General features: G+C 42.7%; 1 protein-coding gene across 3 annotated transcripts in view; it reads right to left on the reverse strand.

Moving 5' to 3' along the window:
* Window positions 1-20,304, reverse strand: part of LOC127632644 (ephrin type-A receptor 8-like) — a 130,952-nt gene that overhangs the window by 6,683 nt on the left and 103,965 nt on the right. For 2 of the 3 annotated variants that reach the window (XM_052111349.1, XM_052111351.1), the window contains exons 4-14: window positions 16,523-16,678; window positions 15,561-16,019; window positions 13,788-13,912; window positions 12,633-12,795; window positions 11,788-11,893; window positions 7,675-7,742; window positions 7,366-7,491; window positions 5,534-5,719; window positions 5,037-5,098; window positions 4,695-4,904; window positions 4,384-4,533 (exon numbers count right to left, since the gene is read on the reverse strand). In XM_052111349.1, the coding sequence (XP_051967309.1) occupies window positions 4,384-4,533; window positions 4,695-4,904; window positions 5,037-5,098; window positions 5,534-5,719; window positions 7,366-7,491; window positions 7,675-7,742; window positions 11,788-11,893; window positions 12,633-12,795; window positions 13,788-13,912; window positions 15,561-16,019; window positions 16,523-16,678 (1,811 nt within the window). The remainder of the gene's footprint in view (window positions 1-4,383; window positions 4,534-4,694; window positions 4,905-5,036; window positions 5,099-5,533; window positions 5,720-7,365; window positions 7,492-7,674; window positions 7,743-11,787; window positions 11,894-12,632; window positions 12,796-13,787; window positions 13,913-15,560; window positions 16,020-16,522; window positions 16,679-20,304) is intronic. The other variant, XM_052111350.1, reaches the window with a different exon arrangement.

A 20,304-nucleotide genomic window follows, 5' to 3' on the forward strand; every position in this document is an offset into this window, starting at 1 on the left:
TGTCTCCCAGTTCGGCCTCTTCAGCGACACCGTCGAGGACTTTGCCCAGCAGTTCTCCATGGTAAAAAAGCAGACGGAGGCCATCTCTCACATCATGCCTCGCCGCAAGCCTGCCGCCACGGCCCATGCCCCGTCTGCTCGCCGAGGGCGCCCTCCCGCGGCCAGAAGACAAGCTCCTGCTCCACCTCAACCCGGGCCCAGCTCTCAGCCCCAGCGTCGAGCAAACCGCGGGAAGCGCACGCCCCCTGTCTCACGGACCCCCTCGAGGACCCGGAAGGCTCCCAGGCGCTCCTGAGACATCGCACCCAGAGTCCAAGAAGTTAGCTCCGGAGGTGGTAAGACCGCTCCATCCCCCGGTGGAGGGCCGGGAGGAGAATCCTTTGTTTTTTCATTTGCCGCACCCCTTAAGGGGGCTGCGGTACCCAAATTCTCAATAAAAGAGCTATTTCCTTTGTCTCTGGGGCATATGGCCCGCAAATGCCGTTCTCACGGCACTCTGCTTTCAGGCCTCAACAGTCCCGGCTCCATGGACGCGGTGTCCCCGCCTTCAGCCCCACGACTGTTCCCCGGCCGGCCGGTTCAGACGAGTCCAGAGGACGCCAGCATCAGACCTCCTCCTCAGTCACGAACCTGCCCCCTGCCGGGTGCGCGGAGCAAGGTAAGTGCTTTGAGTTTATTCTCAGCACCAGAGCCTCGGGACGCCAATTTGCCTCCCGATGCCACATTACCTGTTCCGCACCGCTGCGAAGCCCCGCCGGGTACGTCCAAAAAACCCGTCCCTTTGGTGCCCCTAGCACGGAGTTTAGAGGCGTGGCTTTCACTGCCCAACCCGTCACGCTGGCTGCACCGGACCATTCGACTCGGTTACGCAATTCAGTTTGCGAGGTCTCCGCCCCCCTTCGTGGGCGTACATTTTTCCGCAGTACACGGCCAACATGCCCATTCCCTGCGCGAAGAAATCGCCTCCCTTCTATTAAAGGACGCGATAAAGCCTGTCCCTCCAACTGAAACAAAGAAGGGTTTCTACAGCCCTTACTTTGTTGTACCCAAGAAAGGCGGCGGCTTACGACCGATCTTGAACCTGCGAGTTTTCAATCGGACCTTGTCCAAACTCCCGTTCAAAATGCTCACCCAGAAACAAATTCTATCTGGCGTCCGGCATCTAGATTGGTTCGCAGCGGTAGACCTGAAGGACGCGTACTTCCACGTCTCAATTTGCCCTCGACATCGACCCTTCTTACAGTTCGCGTTCGACGGTCAGGCGTATCAGTACAAAGTCCTCCCCTTCGGCCTGTCTCTGTCCCCTCGCGTCTTCACGAAAGTCACAGAGGCAGCTCTTGCCCCGCTCCGAGTAGCCGGCATACGCATACTCAATTACCTCGACGACTGGCTCATACTGGCTCACTCTCGAGAGTTACTATGCGCACACAGAGACCAGGTGCTCAGGCACCTCAGCCGTTTGGGGCTTCAGGTCAACTGGGAAAAGTGCAAGCTCTGTCCGGTCCAGAGCATCTCTTTTCTCGGTCTGGAGTTAGACTCAGTCTCAATGACAGCACGTCTCTCCAACGAGCGTGCTCAGTCAGTGCTGAAATTCCTCGCTTCCTTCAAGCCAGGCGCCGTGGTCCCGTTAAAACATTTCCAACAGCTCCTGGTGCATATGGCATCCTCCGCGGCGGCCGTGCCGCTGGGGTTGATGCATATGAGACCACTTCAGCACTGGCTCCGGACTCGAGTCGACTCCCTCCCGGCCTAACCTGTTCCCCTCCTGGGATCTCTCGGTCGTCCTTACGGGCCTCCAGAGACCCCCCTTCGAGCCGCTTGACTCAGCTGGACTCAGGGCCCTCTCTCTCAAGACCGCCCTGCTGATCGTGCTCGCTTCCATCAAGAGGGTCGGGGACCTGCATGCGTTCTCTGTTAGCGACGCTTGCCTGGAGTTCGGTCCGGCAGACACTTTTGTGATCCTAAGACCGCGACCGGGCTATGTGCCCAAGGTTCCTACCACACCCTTCAGGGATCAGATAGTGAACCTGCAAGCGCTGCCCCGGGAGGAGGCAGATCCAGCCCTTTCACTGCTGTGTCCAGTACGTGCCTTACGTATCTACCTGGACCGCACACAGAGCACTAGACGCTCTGAGCAGCTCTTCGTCTGCTTTGGGGGACAGCAGAAAGGGAATGCTGTCTCCAAGCAGAGAATTGCCCACTGGGTTGTCGACGCAATTTCCCTGGCTTATCACACCCAGGCCGTGCCCCCCCCCTTGCGGGTCCGAGCCCACTCCACCAGGAGTGTTGCGTCCTCATGGGCACTGGCTAGGGGCACTGCCCTAGCAGACATTGTAGAGCAGCGGGTTGAGTCAGTATCGTCCCGTGTTCTCTCAGGTACCGAGTCCGTAGAACTCGGTGGCACGCCCACGATCTGACCAGGTGAATCGCTTGCACCTAGCGCCCTTCCCCTAACCAGGGAAACAGTGCGCTTCATTCCCAGGAGGTCTCAGGTTTGGGACACTGGTCGATTCCTCCCTAGCCCTCGTGGGTCACAGTTCAGCGGAGGAACTCGCTGACCCAAGCCACTGCGGGTACCGTAAGCTACCCTGTACTGGTATAGGTGCTCCACAGGCAAGGCCTCCTTCGGACTCCCCCTGTGTGTAACACCACGGTTCTGTCCCCTCTGGCGAGCTGACTCCCGTGTTTCCCTTAGGCAGTCATGGCTGCCGTGCTGTATGTTCCCCCCTCTATAGGCTGGATCCACCACCGCACCAACTTTTCCACATAGGCCCTAAGTCAGGCCTCTGATGGTTTTGCCACTTAAACTTGCCTCCCCTCTCGGGTAGGCGTGGCCTCCGCAGGGTCTTCTCCACCCTGAATAAGGGCTAAGACCCCCTTCCCTCAATGCGTGTAAGGGCCCCGGCCTAAGTTGCTCTATGCGAGAAACATAGAGAGAAAAGAGGCCCGGCCAGGCTTGGCCCGTTCCCAGGTTGGTGGCCAGCACCTTGTTCCCCCCTCCAGGGTAACGATAAGGAATCCTGATGGCTTAAATGGGGCATTGGGGAAGGGTACGTGCATCCTGATACAGTCGTCCTGCACGTAAGATTACCTGCTCGCTCCTGTATCAGCAGTTCACGTACATGGCTCAGCGCGTGGCGCTTTTATAAGTGGACCCCTAGTGTCGCTTCTCTGACACAACGTGGAGAGAGCGACAGAAGGGGAACGTCTAGGTTACGTATGTAACCTCCGTTCCCTGATGGAGGGAACAAGACGCTAGTGTCTCCCCTGCCACGTCGCTGAGCCGAGCCACTGTTGTGGCCGGACCATTTCGGCTCCTCAGAAAAATCCTGAATGAACTCCCGTATTTGCGCCGCTTAAATACCCGTATGTCCGGGGCGGACATGCAAATACTGGTTGCCAACTCTCATTGGCCTTTTTTCATAGTTCAGAGGTGAATATCGGCGCTCAAGAGAGACCCCTAGTGTTGCTTCTCTGACACAACGTCTCGTTCCCTCCATCAGGGAACGGAGATTACATACGTAACCTAGACATTACTCATGTACTTGTTAAAATGTCCCGATACCTTGCATCATAAAACTAGAGCTGCTGTTGTGCGAACGGCTGAGTTTGAGCGCTCACAGAGATGCGTGAACCAAACATACTCTTCCAGAACTTCCTCTTTAGCGCTGGGAAGTATAATTAACTGGTTTGTTCTGATATTACATTGAAAGAAGAAAAATTATTCACAGGCTTCCCAGTGCTATTTGATTGAGGACAAACTGTAGCACTGTAGGAGAGATGCGCGCGCATGCAGGTCTACAAAATAAAATGAAGCGCAACAATTTTTATCAAATTAAAATTGTATTTTTACGCAAGGAAAAACATAAGAGAAGCTATAATTAAATAGCTACAATGAGTAATTCCTTTTGAGTGAACTGCCCTATACTTTATTTACATAAAGACCATATAAAGACAATATAAAGACCAGTGACGATTTCTCAGGGCCTGCAAAGCCTTCTCTGCTGGCATAACATGCCAAATAAATAAATATTTTTTAATCCTTTTTGCCTATGTATTTTCAAACTGCTTCCCACGGCACCTTATTTTTTTCTGCATATGGCCCAGATCGAACAAGTTGACACCCCTAGGCTAAATGGACTTGAAGTATTTGTGATCGGCAGTGCAAAACCGTTATATGTAGTATGCTAGTATGCTATTTTGAACATAGCAAAACTATGTGTGATCTGTACATTTATTATTTTGAAAATAGCCAATTTGAGGCTTGTGAATTATGTGTGATCTATCAGTTGCATGCTGTAAAATAGTAAGGTAGTATGTTAGTGTGTATTCCAAACATAGCCAAAATGAAGATTGTGAAGTGTGTGTTTGATCTAGACTCACATCTCTGTTGGTCAAGTTCCAATATGGCCGTTCCCCATATGACATCACTTCCCACATTACCACTCCATAACTCCACACATCACTGGAGGACGAGAACTTTCGATAGGCAATAGCTTCAGGGGCCGTCCAACGGATTGGGATCTTTCCTCCCTAAAATTCCACAAAAAATAACAGAGGAAGAAAAAAGATTAGTAGTAAACAAATTTAGATGATATACGTTTAAACACCAACAATTGTGATATGAAATAGACATGCAGTGGGTTCCAAATATCTGAGAGCACATTGAAAAAATTCAGAACAAGGGCACTCACACTTGTGGTGTAGGCTGCATCAGGGTCATCTTCCAGAACGCGTGACAGACCGAAATCTGAAATTTTGCATACTAGATTGCTGTTGACCAGAACATTCCTGGCAGCCAGATCCCGGTGGATGTACCCCAGATCAGCCAAGTAAGTCATGCCGGCTGCTATACCACGAAGAATTCCGACCAGCTGAATAATGGTGAACTGACCATCATGTCTCTGTTTAGAGTTACGAAAACAAGCCAAGGAAGAGAAAACTTTGTGAAGTTATACTTCAGTTCACAGGGAGGTTCAGCGAGGCGAAACAAAACCACAGAGATCTAACAGAACAAACAGAGCCGCGTTACACACCCTGAGGAAAGAGTCCAGCGAGCCATTCTCCATGTACTCTGTGATGATCATTACCGGTTTGCCTGTGTAGAGTGAGAGAAACAAGGAGAAAACAGGAGAAGGAATGAGAAAAGGGTTTCAAGAGTTGGGAGAGATGATACAAGTCTATAGAAATTAAATTAAACTATAGGTTTCCACTTTCCAAATATAAGATTCCACTCTAGTTGAACATGCAATTATTTAATGTGATGAACTACATCTGTGGTTTTCTGCCAGGACACCTGTGTGAACTTGAAAGGAACTGAATTAGTACTTCCACTAAAACTCACCTTGACCCCAGTTGTTTACAAATGATTGCAAAAATGGCACGGAAAAGTGAAAATAGTTCTGAGAAAAGTTCAAGTATCAATCGTTTGCAGATGCCACTTGTTTTGATTTTGTTACATAATGGCAATCCTAAATTTTTAAGAGCAACTTAAATGTGCAAATCATTTTTGGTTCTAAAGTAGAATGCTTACTGCGAGTAACAACCCCCTCCAGGTGTATAACGTTAGGGTGGTCAAACTGCGCCATGATGCTGGCCTCGCTGAGGAAATCTCTTCTCTGTTTCTCTGTGTATCCGGCTTTGAGAGTCTTCAGAGCCACCGGAGTATCACGTTTTCCTGGCAGTTTCATCCGCCCATAGCATACTTCCCCAAACTCTCCTGATATGGGCCAGAAAAAAAAAGTATTAGAAGGTGAGATTGTCCACTCATGTCAGATTTGTTCTTAAGTTCTCATTTTAACCTTCAGTCGGTACGTTTACATGCACTTCAAAATTTCAGTTTCAGTCAGACTAATTCTGTCTTTTTTAAACGTCATGGAAATGTTTTATTCCGACTGAAACTTTTTCATACTTATATTTCACACAGATTATGCCAGTGTAGCTCGGCTTTGTCCAACATGTCCAAATGTGGTTTAAGTGACTGGATTACAAAAAGTGTTGGGACCCATTTACACCTGTATTTAGTGCTTGTGAATGGATCACCCAGTCGGATGTTAGTACCAGGTTTAAGTAGAGTCTTTAAAATTAAAATAATGTGTGTACATTGGTCATTATAAATATAGATAAATAAAGCTGTCTGAGATATTTGTTTATTTTTTTACTTTAATAAAAATAAAACACATGTATCATGTTTGTAGAAATGTATTCTTTGTGTAATATATATATATTATTTATTTTATTTTTTCAATATCAAGCGTTGTAAGCATTACTATGCTTCTGTTGCACCTTGGATACAGGTGAGTGTACACAAAGTAACCATTAATTGAAGAAACAAACATATTTCAAGGTAAAAAAATATATATTATTTTACAAATATTATGAATTTACAATATTACAAATATTATGAATAGTTTTGATTATTTTCTAGTCACAAATATCTTTGGGTTACTCCAGTTAAACTGAACAAAGTATGCCTTCTCTTAAAAATGTCAAAATATCTGATGTATTTCAAAAACTTCCGACACAGTTTTGAGAGTCTAAAGGTGTCCAATCTGTTATATATATATATATATATATATATATATATATATATATATATATATATCACAGTTTGTCTCCACTGTATTCAAGGACTCTTATTATGAAGTTTTCCCCAGCACTAAGTTTCCCAGAATCCAGTATGCCATTCCCTCATTAGTGTTCATGTGTATATAAACCCTCTAGTTTCATTCATGTTTTGTCAGTCCTTGAATTGTTATGTTTGTTAATGCCTTTGCGTCCACTCCAGTGTTTGCTTCCACTCCAGTTCTACTCCTGTGTTTGTAATTAAAAGTTTTAAAGACTCTACTCCTTCATCTCCTCTGTCCCACTCCAGCACACCAAACATTACAATATATTTATTTTTTGTTACACAACATCATAATGTCTATCTGCATTATGGTTACACCACCTGACATAATTATTTCACTGCTTGAATTTGTTTTAAATATTATTCTAAACTAACTTTGCCCAGGATTTTTTTAAGAATTTCAGCTTTAAATTACACTTATTTTATTATTATTTTTACTGTCTTCTGAGGGTTACACGACTTACATTCTTTTACTTTAAACTGCAAAAACAATAACTAAATGACTTTGAACTCAGAAACTTGAAATGAACACGTTCATCATATTAGTGGGGTATAAGTAATTGTTTTATGTGAATTACATGATTAATGTATTTTTTAATAACTTAATAGATCCAGATACAAGAAAAAAGAGCTTCCTCTCATTTCATATACAATTATGAATCTCACTTGTTAAAGGCAGTACTCATGTAGTGCCTGAATACCCAGGTTTTTTGGACACAGTTGCAAAGGAGAAATACCTGAACCAATGATTTTCTCTATTTTGATCCTGGAAGCCTCAATTTCTCTGGCAAACTTGTGGACAGCCTGGCAGGGGTCCTCATATGTGTGGGGATCAATATAAAATCTGGCTTCTGGAAATGATACTAGAATAAACAGAATTAGCATTTGGTCACATATTGCAGCATGAAAGCAATTTTCAGTCATAGCCACAATCTCTGAAGGGCCCAGACAGCAGCTACAGCAATATATTGAAGCAAAAATGCAATCGTTTCCTTCCTAAAATTCATTAAAAGAGGAATCATCTGGGAACAGAGTGTCTCTCGTACCATGGCCATTTTGGTAGTGCATTTTCTCCTCGTCTGAGTCTTGGAAAGCTTTGCTGTACCCACAGCGTCTGTAATGCAAACCAGAAGGAGAAATAGACACATTTGTATTTAGACACATTTTTATTTAAACACAAGACATAATGCCCAATGTTCATGATTTACATCCCATGCTAATTATATTAAAATGTAATTAACTCAATACTTAATCATTACAGGACTTAGAGTTTTTTAACACATTCTCTTTACGAGGGGATATCAAACTTCTCTTTGTCTTAATCTGCTAGTTTATAAATATCAAACAAACTGAAAAAGTTTCCATTCATTAAAATTAGTGATGTTAGGGCCGGGTTGCCCCGGAATAAGGGGAGAATCCTAGCCGCTCTGACCGAACCTTAAGTCTCCTTCCAGGCTTGGTAAGTTTGACAGATGGGCCCGTGCATCAAGTGAGCGAACCCCACCTGTGATCGAACGATACAAATGTGAATGGCTCACTCAGCATTCGGAACCTTGTGGACTTTACTGGGGGAACAAGGCACGCCTGAGTGGAGGTGTGAATCCTAGCCGCTAGGGCAGGTCAACCCGAGTATAGGAGTGGATCATAGGCATTCAGGACAATCTCAGCCTCTCATCCTGTGAGGTGCCCTCATAACATTTGAATGGGGAGTCCTCACTGCACTTGGAATGGGGGAGCCCACAATACAAATAAATGTGAGTTAGCTGGCATTTGAGTGGGAGTACCCCCGCAGCGGTTCGAATGAAAGAGTCCTTGAGTGCTTTAGGCATGCCCGTCCTGTGTTGTGGGATGGGAGGCTTCCAGAATGGCCGGGGCTGGCCTGTTGGAAATGCGAGGATGAAGCAAGCATCCCCCTGACCCCGAATGAGAATTTGTGGATAGTTAATCAGGGCTTGATTGGCCTTCCTGATATGAAGGTTGTTGGTACGGATGTAACCGAGGAATGCGTTGGATGACCAGTGGCCCCATTATCGTGTTTGGTGTTTGGCAGGCCTTTGTAGGCTGCTATGGTTATGGTGCCGATGCAAAAGGAATGGCTTGAGTATAGTTTTTATGGAGTATATGATTGTGTCGTTTTCTAGGATGTGGATGTTCTGAAATAGAGGGATGGGTTCTTGGGTCAAATTTTGTCATGGTGGTGAGTTCAGAGCAATGGAGGAAGTCAAAGAAGGCAAGGATGAACATGGCATCTAGTGCTTTATTTGAGTGGTTTAGAGAAATGTAGCCCTGATGAAGAGTGTTTAGGCAATGAGTTAGTAGATAGATAGAAAGTAGTTTTAGGTTTGTTGTGGTGTGAGGTAGAGGATACAGAGAGGAGATAAAAATATAGAAATGGGAGATTGTAATTTAGGTGGAAATCTTTGAAGCATTTCCGAGCTGTCCGATATGTTCGTAGGGTTAGAAGGGAAATTGCTTGAGGAATGGACTGGGGGGTGTGGAACGGGAGTTAAATTGAAGTTCTGGATGGGGAGAAACTGGGGTTGGTGGCGGTTTTGCTTCTAGGGCCATGGCTGTGAATCTCTGGTGGAAAACGAGAAAGCAATGTGGTTTTTGAGCCTGGAATATTTTATGCTTTAATTATGGTTAGCCGAGGAGGGATTTGGGACGAAGTTCACTTGCAGAGGCAGCCTTGCACAAGGAATGGATCCAGAGAAGGTGATATTCAAATGGTAGAAGGGAGGTGGATAAAGTGAAGAGTGGAATGGGTCTGGAGTGGGGTTCACCAACGGAGACAGCCTCAATTTGGAATCCGCTGTAGTGGCTCATGGATAGGAAAGGATAGAGGGATGGATGTTGCGTGGAAAAAAACCAAGGTTTCTGGAACGTATGTGAGGCAATGTCAGGGTATGGGCTTGCATGGCATTTTTTATATGAAAGGGCTATATCCTCAGGTGTGGACCGCACGGTGATCAATGGGTGAGCATACAATTCATGTGAGAATGTTTATACTGGATTTTACAGAGCTCGCTTGAAGCTGCGAGCGGTTGGATCCGCAGGCGTGGCCCGCATGGCATACAATAGTAGGATGAACGGGATGAATCCTCGAGCTTTGTGTTTAACAGAAAGAGCACATGCTTTCATGAGAATGTTTACACTGCAAATGAAACTCGATCTGCGTTACAAATGGGTTGATTACGGGATTCGATGTGAGGGTGTAAGTAGGCTATGTTGGAATTAAATTGATTGGTGCAAAGATGCAGGCTTATGGTGAGCTGTTTGGGAAGACCTAAAACAGCCAAACTGTTGTCAGTTGCTAGGTGGGTGAGGGTTCGTTTGGTATGAGTGGCATGATATGTGTTACAAAGCCATGGAGGTTTAGTCGTACGGCCCGAAAGACACCACAGTTGTGGCACCTGGGAAGCATATTTGTGCTACTTAGGGATGAGTTAATAGAAAACATGGTAACGTTGTGCCCGAGTGATTTCATGACTCCTTATAAATAGCACGGGATGACTCATCTTGTTTTGACGTTTGTGCCTGAGAGTTGGATTTAATAGATACTATAAGAACACTGTTTGCAGTAGTGTAGTGAATGAAACGACTTGTTAATACTTATGACTTGTAATAATTATATGGAAACTGAAAAAAACTGAGTATAAAGCAAAGTGCTAAGCAGAGTCATTCGGCATTGATACAAATCTGTTACATTAAACTTGGGTGGAGTGTAAAATTATGACAGATGTTGAACACTTTTAAAATCATGCATAATAAAGTTGTATGGTCAAGCTTGTAAATAAAAGTTTGTAATCCAATGATTTATGCAAATGTAGAGAAGACTGTCTGTAAATAAAGTGATAAATTGATTTTAACCTGCATGAAGAGTTTGTCCTGACGGGAGGAGGGAAAGTGATGTTATAGTGGAAGATGAGTGGAAGTTTGTTGCAGCGCTTGCTTTCTGTTATCGGGGTTCCACGGCGAGGTGAGCTCGGAGGTGGCGAGGAGAGTTTGCGGAATAATAACAAATGAGTTGGGACGCAGAGCATTATCTGCCTCTTGCAAAGCTGAATTTGGCTCGTGTCTGTTTGGACAGAGGCTGTGTATAACTGCAGTGTGCTGTGGAGTGGTCAGAGCGAGTGCTTCATGGCAGCGAGCTTGCACTAAAATATCTGCGTTGGTTTGAAAATAAGTTGTAATTAGAGTATCAGTCGATTGAAAGGAGTTCGCTGTTGCAAGATTGCCCATGTTCCGAATGCGATAAATCACGGATGGCATTTTTGAAGGGAGAACGATTGTGATATTCGTGTTTAGAATTTGGCAAAAAGAATCGCTGAATGGATCGTGCCCTAAACAAACTGTGCAGCGAGGCAATGAGGCTGACAGTAATCAGCTGTGCTGGAGAACCAGATTTAAACACTGGGGAGTGTTGGAATGATGATTGAATTAATTCGTTAATTTTTGTTTCTCCAGCATTCAAATGGAGCTGGGATAGAATTAGAGTAGCATGAGCCAGAGCAGCTCACGCATCACTCAGAAGCGTCAGAGTTTTGTAGATTCTGTATCAAATGCTGTATCTTTTTTTTTTCTCCCCCCCTCGCAAGAATGCATTCGTCTGAACAGCCCCTAAATCTACAAATTTTGTTTAGCTTTTTTGCCAAACAACTGGTTTCCAAGGAGACCGTAATTTGCCTGTTGTATCTCTTCAGGATTATGGGTTGTGTAGTTCATCACCAGGAATTCCACCACAAAAGCAATTTGATTTTCAATAATGAAGTTGAAATCATTCTGACTTGTTGCTTCTACATAAGCATATACCATGAGAACTCCTGAAAGGTCTATCTTTAAATGTTTATATGTTATCAATAAAAAAATAAAAAATCTCAATGGAGGAAAGAATGGGTTTTTTTACTTCCAGAACCCTACTGTTACATTCGATATGACTACATAAGATTATTCCTAAATCATTATAATTCAGTTTTATTGAGTCGTACTTTTCAGGGAGCAACTTTGCCTAAATATTTTCTAAACTGTGTGTAATTTCAGCATGAATCATATTTCGTGGTGTGTGTGATTATTTCAGGAAGGAAAGCTGGCATGAGTTTTCTCTAGACATATATTACAGAATACTGCAGGGGAAAGTGAAGGCAGATAATTCAAAGTACTCCTCTTGCCGTTTTCTGCAGATGACAACGGCCAGAAATGTCACCAGTCCCGTTACCGAAACCATGCAGATCCAGATAACTGTCATGTTGGTATATCGCAGGGGAGCTGGCGAAGAAAAAAGAAACCGGCACATATCAACACAAACGCCTCATTAAGCATTAAATCATCAACAGTTTTGTCACTGCAGGGTGATGCTAGACCGAAAAGTAAATGGTTGCGTAAAGCTCATATTTTTCCAAAAAGATGAACAATCAGCTTACAAGATATACCAGTGTACGGAAGATTATGAATATTCAAGGTATAAATTAGCATTTTCCACTCAGGTCTCTCAGGTTCTTTTAATGTACTTTGTCATTTATTGTCAAATTACTGGAGTTCACTTATATAGTACAATTTTCCAGGCAACAATCTCTCCATGGGCTTGGGATGGACTTTATTGAAGGAATTGCCATTGTAAGAACAATTTGGGAGCAAATCTTCTAAAACACTTCATTATTGCTAATCATTTTTATTGTAAACATATTGTAATGTTTTTTATTAGAAACAGATGAATGCATCAAAAAAATAATATTTAGAATTTTACATTTAATGGATTTAACAGTATTTAGTCTAAAAAGTATAATAACTGCTTTGAAGCATCTGTCATTAAGTCACTTTAAATACAGGAGCTTGATTAATGAATAATTAATGTTATAATATTTTCTGAAGAAAATATGAATGATGCTTGTCTTTGCAAATCTAGCTGCCAAAATGCTAAGTGTTTGTTGGCACATTTCTATATTTGTTAGTTTTATCAAACACCAGGTGAAATGTCATTAGCAGAAACATGTGGAGAAGCACTCACGTGCTTTGCCGGTTTGTATCTCCACTGATTGGCTGAAACGGCCACAGCCAGCAGAGGTTCTGGCCCGTATCTGGAAGATGTAGCTTGTGCCGGGCTTCAATCCTGAGACTTTAGCACTGGTATTCTTTGACTTTAGTGTAGCATAACTTTGTTGCTCATTGTCCTGTGGAGATGTCCCAGACGGACAAACAAGACGAAGAAGGGTTATAAATGTACCTCTAAAGGACAATCAGTTCAATTAAAGAATCTATTTAAGGTGATTTACGTTAATAAATCCATAAATAAGGATGAGAGTGACCAAAGACAAACTTCAATACAAGGACCTGGCAAAATTGTGTTCCAAACTTTTAGGACTTAATTTCTTCCATGAAGCACAAAAGGAGATGCAAGGCAACTCAAATCTCATTCACCTTTATTTAGATATGAGAACATATGAGCAGTGAAAATGAATGGTGAATGATGCTGACATTCTGACTGATGGATTGAACAGCTTAAACTGAAGTTCCAACAATATTGCAGTTTACTAATCTGTTAGCATTCCCTGCTTTAATCCAAAGTGTCCATGAACCCTGTCCCCCTCTGAAAACATTTTGCTTTGTTTAAATGGCTTTGATGCTTTTTGGTCCCCTGAGAAAACCGCAGACACTGTATGTCCATCGAAAACCTGTGCGTGGTCTTTGTTAAGCACCGTTCCCTGGGAATCAGCACCACGGACAGTGGCTTGGCAAACTGGGATTGCATACAAATCATATTTACATTGTAGCATTAAGTAGGCACTGTATACTAATTCTCTGTCACAGCTAGGGTGTATTTTGTGCCATTAGGCAACAAAGCTCCCAGCTCACACAACAATTAACTTCCCTCCAGTGTTTGGCAGCACTCACTGTTTGCCATCAATGTCACTTTAAATAATCTCACCCAATCAGTCAGAGTGCTATTGGTTGGTAATTTCCTTTCAATTAGATTGAACTGCCAATAAGCCAAGTGGTTAAATTGAGGTATCTGACTTCGGGCTAGTCTATAAAATGAGACCCTTCATTAAGTGGCACTCGCTGTCAAGCCATTTGTAATGATGCAAAGACCTTCTCGTTAATAAATCAAAATCAACCCTATTGGACTTGGAGTATATTCGCTTTGATAAAGAAATTATCCTACCTTTTCATAATATTTGATATCATATTCCAATATAACTCCATTGGGCTGAGCTGGTTCGTGCCAGAAAAGGATAACGCTGTTTTGACTGGCGTTTTCTTGTCGGATAGCCATTACTTGAGATGGAGCTGTGGAAACAAGGCATGAATGTCTAATTTGTAAAACTACAGATTCATTATATAACTATTTATATTAAATAATGAGAAACAAAAATGTACAACAGAATGCAATATTATCCTGTTGGGAAATCAAGTCAAAACCAGTTGCTGATTTAAAATGCGTTATTGGTCTATCAAATGCTAATTTTGGTAATTCGTTTTTTAAAACTTGTTAGTCAGTTAGACTAAAGGACTGGTAGACAACCTTGGCTAATCTGTTTTATGATGGTTATTTATGGTCACTAACTGGTTGAAGCCAATTTAAATGGTTGATTCATCAGACTAGTCAGCTGGTATGGCCACCTTGGCTAAGATGTTTGAAGCAGATTATTAGTTGGTAAACTAGTTAAGATGGTTGATCAGACTACAAGCTGGTGTGATCAACTTGGTTAGGGAAAGTAGATTACGTACACTAAGCTGTTTGGAGCAAATCATTTATGATCATTAGCTGGTTGATCAACTAGACTGCTGGCTGGTTGGATTGAAGTCAACCTGGTAATTGTTGGTAAACCACCTTAACTAAGATATTGAAGCTGGTAATTTTGGTCATTAGTTGGTTAAAACTAGTTTAATAGGCTGATCAGCTAGACCAGCTAGTTGGTGGAGCTGAAGTCAACATGGCTTGGGCTGGTAGACCACTTTTGCTTAGCTATTTAAACTATTAAACCTGGTCATTTATGATCAATATCTGGTTCAATCTTGTTTAAGCGGTTGAACAGCTAGCTAGACTACTGCTTCTCTGGCTGAGGTCAATGTGGTTTGGGCTGGTAGACCCCCCTATGCTTAGTTGTTTGAAGCTAGTAATTTATGATTATTAGCTGGTTCAAGCAAGTTTAAGTGGTTGATCAAATAGACTAGCTTGCTGGGGCGGGATAAAGCTGGTTAGTGTGGATAGACCACCTAGGCTAAGCTGTTCAAAGCTGGTAATTTTGGTCATTAGCTGGTTTGAACTAGTTTAGGTGGTTGATCAGCTAGAAGCTGGTGGGGCTGAAGTTAACTTGGTTAGGACTGGTAGAATGCCTTAGCGAAGTTTGAGTTTATTTATTTTATACAGGAAAAACAAACAGAGTTTAAAAGCAAAACAATGTTTTCCTGGCCAATTCAGATGATCTGATTTTCAGTGGGTTCCTATCCTACAGGTGAGTTATTTGAAGGTGGACATTTATGATTATTAGGTGGTTCAATCTAGTTTAAGTGGATATACCTGCTACACCAACTAGCTCCTTTGGCTGATGTCAACCTAGTCAGGGCTGGCAGACCACCTTGGTTATGCTGTTCAAAGCTGGTAATTTATTGTCATCAGCTTGTTCAGGCTAGTTTAGGTTTTTGATCAGTTAGACAAGTTTAATGTTGTGGCCAAGGTCAACCTGATCTTGGCTTGTAGACCACCTTGGATAAGGTGGTAAATATCTAGCTGAGCTTGTTAACCATGTTCCAAAACACAGCTTGAACTGCTTAACTATCTTGACCAATTTAGGCTAGTAAGACCTGGATTATCAGGGATTTAAGAATTATGTGAGGGTAAATATCATTGCCACTGTTCAAATTTGTTTTAAAAGTTCTGGACATCTATTCAAACATATTAATCAAGCTTAAATGACCCAACAGTGTTTCTTACCTGCCTGATTTGTGGTGATATTGACCATCACAGATTGTGGAGGCTCATTGTACAGGTGTGTGACTCCGTTCAGTGCCACAATACGAAAGGTGTAGTTGGCATGAGCGGCAAGGTTCAACACCGTCACCCAAGGTTCCGTAAGTCCCGTCTGTTGAGGTATAAACCGTACTGAGGCCACTCCATTCCGGGCCACCAACACCCCATTTACAGTTCCTCCAACTGTCCCGCCAACAGATCCAGTGTTGTCTCCAACAGCTCCATTGACATTTCCCACCCCGTTGCCCCCACCAGCTCCCACCCTACAGTCTTCACAATGCGTTCCGTCATTGTCACACTTCTGGCACAGAACGTCATATACGACATCACTGCGACCCCCCGTATCCAGAGGTGAGCCCCACTCCAGACTGACTGAGGTGCCGTTCACAGATGAAATGACGTTTACTGGAGCTGAAGGAGGTCCTGTGGGGAGGGTGAAGTTAGACAGTTGTTAATTATAGGTTAATTAGAGAGTTTGAGATTATTCAAGCTTATCAGCCCAGGCTGATCAAAGTGGAATGATTGAATTTACACTTCAGTAACTACACATCCTAAGTTGAACAAATAATCATGTCTTACATTTTTCCACTCACTCAAAGTCTTAAAAGTTAGAATTTTCAAGGGTAGTTATGTTGGAACCAATAACACCTGTGTTAACTTGAGGGGAACGGACATCATACATCCCCCAAAAATTATCTAAATAAAAATAACTTTGACATCAGCTGGTTAAAATTAATTACAAAAAATACTGCAAAAAGTGAAGCCCTAGTATGACTTGGTTTGATATTTTGTAATCTAATGCGATGACATTCAGACAGTTTAAATGTGGCTTAAAATTCCAAATATTTTTGGGGTCAGTGTATCTAAGTAGTGTAATCAGAATTAGGGGAAACAGGGAAGTTTGATTCTGGAGCATGCACACTCACTTGTGCAGGGAAAAGCAGGAGGGTCCATAGAAGAACGGTAGAAGTTGGCATCACACGGGCAGGTTAGAGCAGCTCTGGTCTCGGAGTGACTGTGGAGGGGACATTTCCCACAAAGCTTCTCACCTGCAACTGGCTTATAGAAACCCACCTCACAGGCTGAAAGGAAAAATAGAAACAATTTTAAAGAAAATAGGTTGAAGAAAATAGGTAAAGACAATTTTTTAGATAATAAAATACTTTTTTCTATCCCAGTTGAATGTGTAAAGTAAACTAAAAGTAAGTCATTGGGAAACTTGTTTGAAAAAAGCAGTTATTGTCTCCGTTCCAGAAACTACACATTGCAGTTTGGTCTTTTAGCCATTTTGAAAGTGAATTGGGACGAATTGCAGTAAAGACATGAACTTGCACCCCCTTTCATGTTAATACTACGTCATACTATGTTGAACAGACCATTATTAAAACAAATACAGAATAACAACCATTCCTCAAACACTGTCACTCTCATGTGTGCAGAGTTGGCAAAGAGGATGTTCAAGGAAGGACAACAAGCATATGGGTGAGAAATCAGTGCTTTAGGGGAAAAAGAAAATGAGAATTTAAATACACTGATAGCAAGTTCTTTATCTTGACTGGCAGAAACCCAAGGGAGCCCGAAAAGTATTCCTTCTTGGGGTATTTATCCTTGTCTGTTTTCTCTTTTGGTTTTATCCGATTAATCCTTCCCTCCCTTGATGTTTTTTTGAAAAGCTCCGGAGTTGAAAAGCAGGTCACGATAAACATCAGAACCGTATGCTCATCCCTACAGTGGCGTCTACGGACTTTCAAGTTATTCGATAGATTACCCCCGGCAATACAATCGAAAACAAACATTCAACATATACACCTAAAGATGTCCAAGTGAATGGAGGTTGCAGGGCGTGTTTGCATCTTTTCAGCAAGTTTAATGCAATTCATTTTTGTGACCTTTTCCAGGGTGATCTTTTATTAGTATTTGTTGATATTCATAAGTGAAGTGTACACAAACATTTTTGTGGACATTTGGATAGACACCAAAGCCACATTCACACTAAAAAGGTTTTCTTTTGAACATGCATTGATTTGTAATGTTCACGCTTCTCAACCACACTGGAACACTGTTTCCTCCACTAAAAATGTTCCCTATAACAGTATACTTTAAAAAAAAAAAAAAAAAAAAACTCTGAAATGCTAAAAATTGGAAAACGAGTTTTCAAATGAAAATGGATTTATGGGTACATGGCCTGAAATACCCTTTAACCCCTGTATGTTTGGGACATGAAAATCGTTGTCTGTTGTCAGAACTCAAATTGCTGAAACTTTGCCTTAGCAAGCATTGTCAATTTTGGTGGTAATCTTGTCAGTGTCCACACTAACAAGTTCTCTTTTTATGGGACACCATCCGAGTGTCATGTGGTCTGAAGCCCTTATACAATCATGTCAATTTATTGGCTGATGGCAATTAAGCAACGCCCCCTAGGGAGCTACGTCACAGGCTTCATCGAGTCTGTTTTTTGTTCTTTAGTGCTCGAATTGTCTAAGCCCGTGTTTGTTTCTAGTGACTCACATTGAAGCAAGGATTATTTTTCTCCCTTTTAAGTAGCAAACAAGTAAGGACGTCATTTTCAGAGCAATTTCAATGTGTTTTTGCAAACATTTCAAGGGACTGACGAAGGCAACAGATTCAATTTCTCAACACAAGGCATTATCCCCACTTGTTCCAGTTCTATGGCCTCCAGATTTGGAGCTCCATATGCTGGAGCTGTTCGGTTTGGTGTCTGAGAAGATAGGAGTGCGAACGGACACAGGAATCGTCCTCGTGTTTATCGCCCTCCCTCTGAGCGAAAGCGTGAGTCTCGTCGGACATGCTCTGAGGCCTAGCTCGGTGGCTATTTTCTGACGAACAACATATGCGAGAGACCATGCGTGTCGTGAGCCGTCACCATTAAAAAACGCTGTATGAGAGAATTTGTTGGAGGAATTTCAGGTGTTTATGAAGCGCAAGCTTTACCTTTGCCTTTGGGTATTCAAGCCCGTTCTACAAGGAGCATGGCATCCTCGTGGGCTTTGGCTATCGGTGCGTCCTTGTAGGATATTTGTGTGGCGGCAAGGTGGTCCTCTCCACATAAATTTTTTTGATTTTAGAATCTGGACAAGGCTTTGACTTCTGTTTCCCTGGTTCTCTCTGTTGGAACAGGAGTAAATTAATAATTCCATTTATTTAGATGCTTTAGCTTGCTTGTGTGCCACTGTATGCTTGCCACATGGGCTTAGACATTTGAAAGCTACTGTTTGCATGGCATGAATGTATTTCATTACCATAGCAATCATACACAGCTTAAGTTCCACGAAAGGGAACGTCTTGGTTACGTACGTAACCATGGTTCCCGGAGGGGAACAATATGCTGGCCATACTCTCTAGCAGCTGCATAGGCTCGTGCTTTTTGCTGAAAATCTGACTTTATGGTGCAAAAGCGAGCACCTTTATGAGCCCGTGAAATAGCTCCCTTTTTAACTGTGCATTTATTCACTGAGCTCTGTTCTGCACTTACTGATTGCACTATCATTTTATATCTGTAATGTTATTTCTTTTCTATTAAATTATCGTATTACTTTTCATTCTAATCTTTTGTTCTTAATTGGTTTTAAAATGTATTTTATCTTGTATTTTCTTTATCATTTTTATGTAAAGCACTTTGAATTTTTATTGTGTATGAAATGTGCTATATAAATAAACTTGCCTTGCCATTTGTTAAACCAAATACATTTTCTATTATCAAATAATTTGTAAATTATTACATTAGAACAGTGAAAATGGAGGCTTTATATGAAAACAGACACATTTTAATTTGTTATACAAAATACGTTTTTGTTCTAACGAATACATTTTTGACTGATACTTTTTCATTTGAAAATACATTTATTTCACTGCATTTACACCTCCACCAAAAATTTTGCATTTCTTAAACACTCTCCATTACCACATACTTTGGAAAACGATGACGTTAGGAAACCAAAAATGTAGTTTTCAAAAGAAAACGTCTCGGGTTACATGTGTAACCCTTGTTCCCTGAAAAAGGCAGAACGAGATGTTGCGCTGCTAAGCGCTACGGGGAACAGCTTTCGCTGTGAGCCGAGCTGAATTATGTGTGGAACACGTCAATGAACATTGACCGGAATTTATAGCCTCGGTTGATGTAATCATTAGATGCACCTGAGGCCAGGCTATAAATGGATACGTCACCAGGTGTCATCAGATACTTCTTTTTGAAGAGCAGTCCTGGGACGCCCCAGTGCGTAAGCAGCGCAACATCTCGCTCCGCCTTTTTCAGGGAACAAGGGTTACACATGTAACCCGAGACGCTCCCTTTACAAAAGGCTTCACTACGATGTTGCGCTGCTAAGCGCTACGGGGAACGCAATACCCACGCCGCCGCACTTGGGGCTGTCCGGACCCCTACGGTTGTGCAGTGTACTCACGAAAACGCGAGAGGTCTCAGACATGAGCTTGAGATGTCGACTCAAGGGCATAAGAGCCCGGAGTAGCATAAACATCTAAGCCATTCAATTTTGATGAATGTGTGCGGAGAGGACCAGCCTGCCACATCACAAACTTGTTCAGGCATGAGCTGAGATGTCGACTCAAGGGCATGAGAGCCCGGAGTGCAGAACATCCAAACTAAAAAAGTCCAATGAATGTGTGCGGCGAGGACAACCTGCCGCATCACAAACTTGTTTAGGCATGGGCTGAGATGACGACTCAAGGA

Source organism: Xyrauchen texanus, chromosome 39 (genome assembly GCF_025860055.1).
Source record: "Xyrauchen texanus isolate HMW12.3.18 chromosome 39, RBS_HiC_50CHRs, whole genome shotgun sequence".
Classification (NCBI taxonomy): Eukaryota; Metazoa; Chordata; class Actinopteri; order Cypriniformes; family Catostomidae; genus Xyrauchen; species Xyrauchen texanus.